Source organism: Dromiciops gliroides, chromosome 1 (assembly GCF_019393635.1).
Source record: "Dromiciops gliroides isolate mDroGli1 chromosome 1, mDroGli1.pri, whole genome shotgun sequence".
NCBI classification, from domain to species: Eukaryota; Metazoa; Chordata; class Mammalia; order Microbiotheria; family Microbiotheriidae; genus Dromiciops; species Dromiciops gliroides.
In genome coordinates this window covers 494,384,510-494,386,288 of record NC_057861.1, presented here as the reverse complement: position 1 = coordinate 494,386,288, position 1,779 = coordinate 494,384,510, and the positions used below count along the sequence as shown (strand labels likewise).

Below are 1,779 nucleotides of genomic sequence, written 5' to 3'. Positions count from 1 at the left end.
AATGAACCTTTATTCAATATTATAAACAGATTACATTTAAAATCAAGAGCTATATATTTAAAATGGAGAAATACTAGAGGTTTTTAAAATAATATCAGAGGTAGGTAAAGGATGTTCATTATCACTACCATAATTTTTACATGGAATTTTTTTTGGTGGTCTCAACTTTCTTTATCATTTCCCTATCAGTTATTAAATTAGATTGGTCTTCAAGTTGATTTTTCCATTTCTTTTGTTTGATGGTCTCAATTAAGCTAATCCATTTGCAAACCTGCACTGCTTCAACACCTCACTAAATCCCTCCCACAGCTGGAGATCACCCTGGTTCTGGGCACACTCTAAGAACTACTTCATCTTGTAGTGGCAGGGGCCAAACTGCTGCTGCTGGTGGTGGTGTTAGCCTGGCTGGGATCTCTGAGGCTCCTGGTATGTGATGTCAGGCCTTGCAGGCTCAGCATTGCTTCTACCACTGAAGCTCCCAGTAAAGGCGTGACTAATAGTATGCCCAACAACTGATCCCACTGCCACTCCTGTTGTGGTGTTAGCCATTTTGGCCATCAATCCTGGCTGCCTGGGAGCAGCAGAGGGTAGTGCAACTGGAGATGATGGTGGTACTGCTGCAGTGTGAGCTGCTGGTGCTGGTGTTGGAGAAGTTCTCCTCAGGGCTGCACAAGTGGCAGGGGCAGGGGGCACCAGTGAGATCCAGCTCCTGTCCTGTGGCATAGTTCTCTCCTAAAGGTAGAGGTCCTGGGGAAAAGTGAGAGGAGAGAGGATGAAAAATTTTTAATTAATCACAATTTCAAACTTTACTACCATGGTGTAATAACTATCATAACTATTGGATATTGGTTTAAAGTAGAAAAGTTGATTGATGGAACAGAATAGGAGCCCCAAATTCAGAAGCAATTAAAAATAGTAGAATGTGTTTGTTTATCCCTAGGTTACAAACGACTTAAAAAGGACTCACTATTTAATTAAAAACTGCTGTAAAATTGGACAAAATTATGTCAGAAATAGTTTCAATACTTATGTTACAAAATGGATAAATTCACTAAGTATTTAAAAATTTAAAGAGGAACAGAATTAATATTTTAAATGATCATTTATTTATTTTTAACACTTTAAAAAACTGATTGTTGAATTCTCTTTCTCCTTCTAGCCACTCCACCAGTCATTGAGAAGTTAAGCAATATGCTATCAATTTACATCAATTAACCATGTTGCAAGAATAAAACAAAAACAAGAAAATTAAAGTGAAAATAATGAACTTCAATTTGAATTCAGAGTTCAACAATTCTCTCTGTGGATGTAGATAGTGTTTTTCATCATAAGAAATTCAAAATTGTCAAAGCTACAAAATTGAGGGAGGAAAAAAAAAAACATTAAGTGCACAGAGTTCCTGACACAATTACCCCCAAAAAACAATAAAATAAACTCAGGAGCAACAAAACCCACAAAAAGACAGGCTGATATTATTTTCCAGCCAAAGACAGATTAAAGCAAGCCATGCTGTGCTGCAAGAAGAGTCCAAACCCACAATCATGGGGACACAGACCTCAGTCAAGCTGTGCCAGAGGAACTTACACCCAAGTCTCCAAATTGGCTGCAACACTGGCATCTTCTGGAACTAAGCTTACAGTCTGGTGAGAGGGCTAAAAGGGGTGGCAAGGGGAAGAGGGGGAGGAATACAGGAGTGTCTGTAGGGAACCAGGAACAAATCATGAGTGGTTGGAGGCCCAGGGGATGGAGGGGTGCAGGCTTATCAGAAGCTAAGAACCA

The 1,779-nt window shown here is 39.3% G+C and overlaps 1 protein-coding gene across 1 annotated transcript; it reads right to left on the bottom strand.

Annotated features, from left to right (window-relative positions):
* Positions 1-396: 396 nt before the first annotated feature.
* LOC122750788 (coiled-coil-helix-coiled-coil-helix domain-containing protein 2-like) lies at positions 397-723 on the bottom strand. The gene has a single exon (XM_043997610.1). It carries the CDS (start codon positions 721-723, stop codon positions 397-399), a length of 327 nt encoding a protein of 108 aa, XP_043853545.1.
* Between the last annotated feature and the right edge of the window lie 1,056 nt (positions 724-1,779).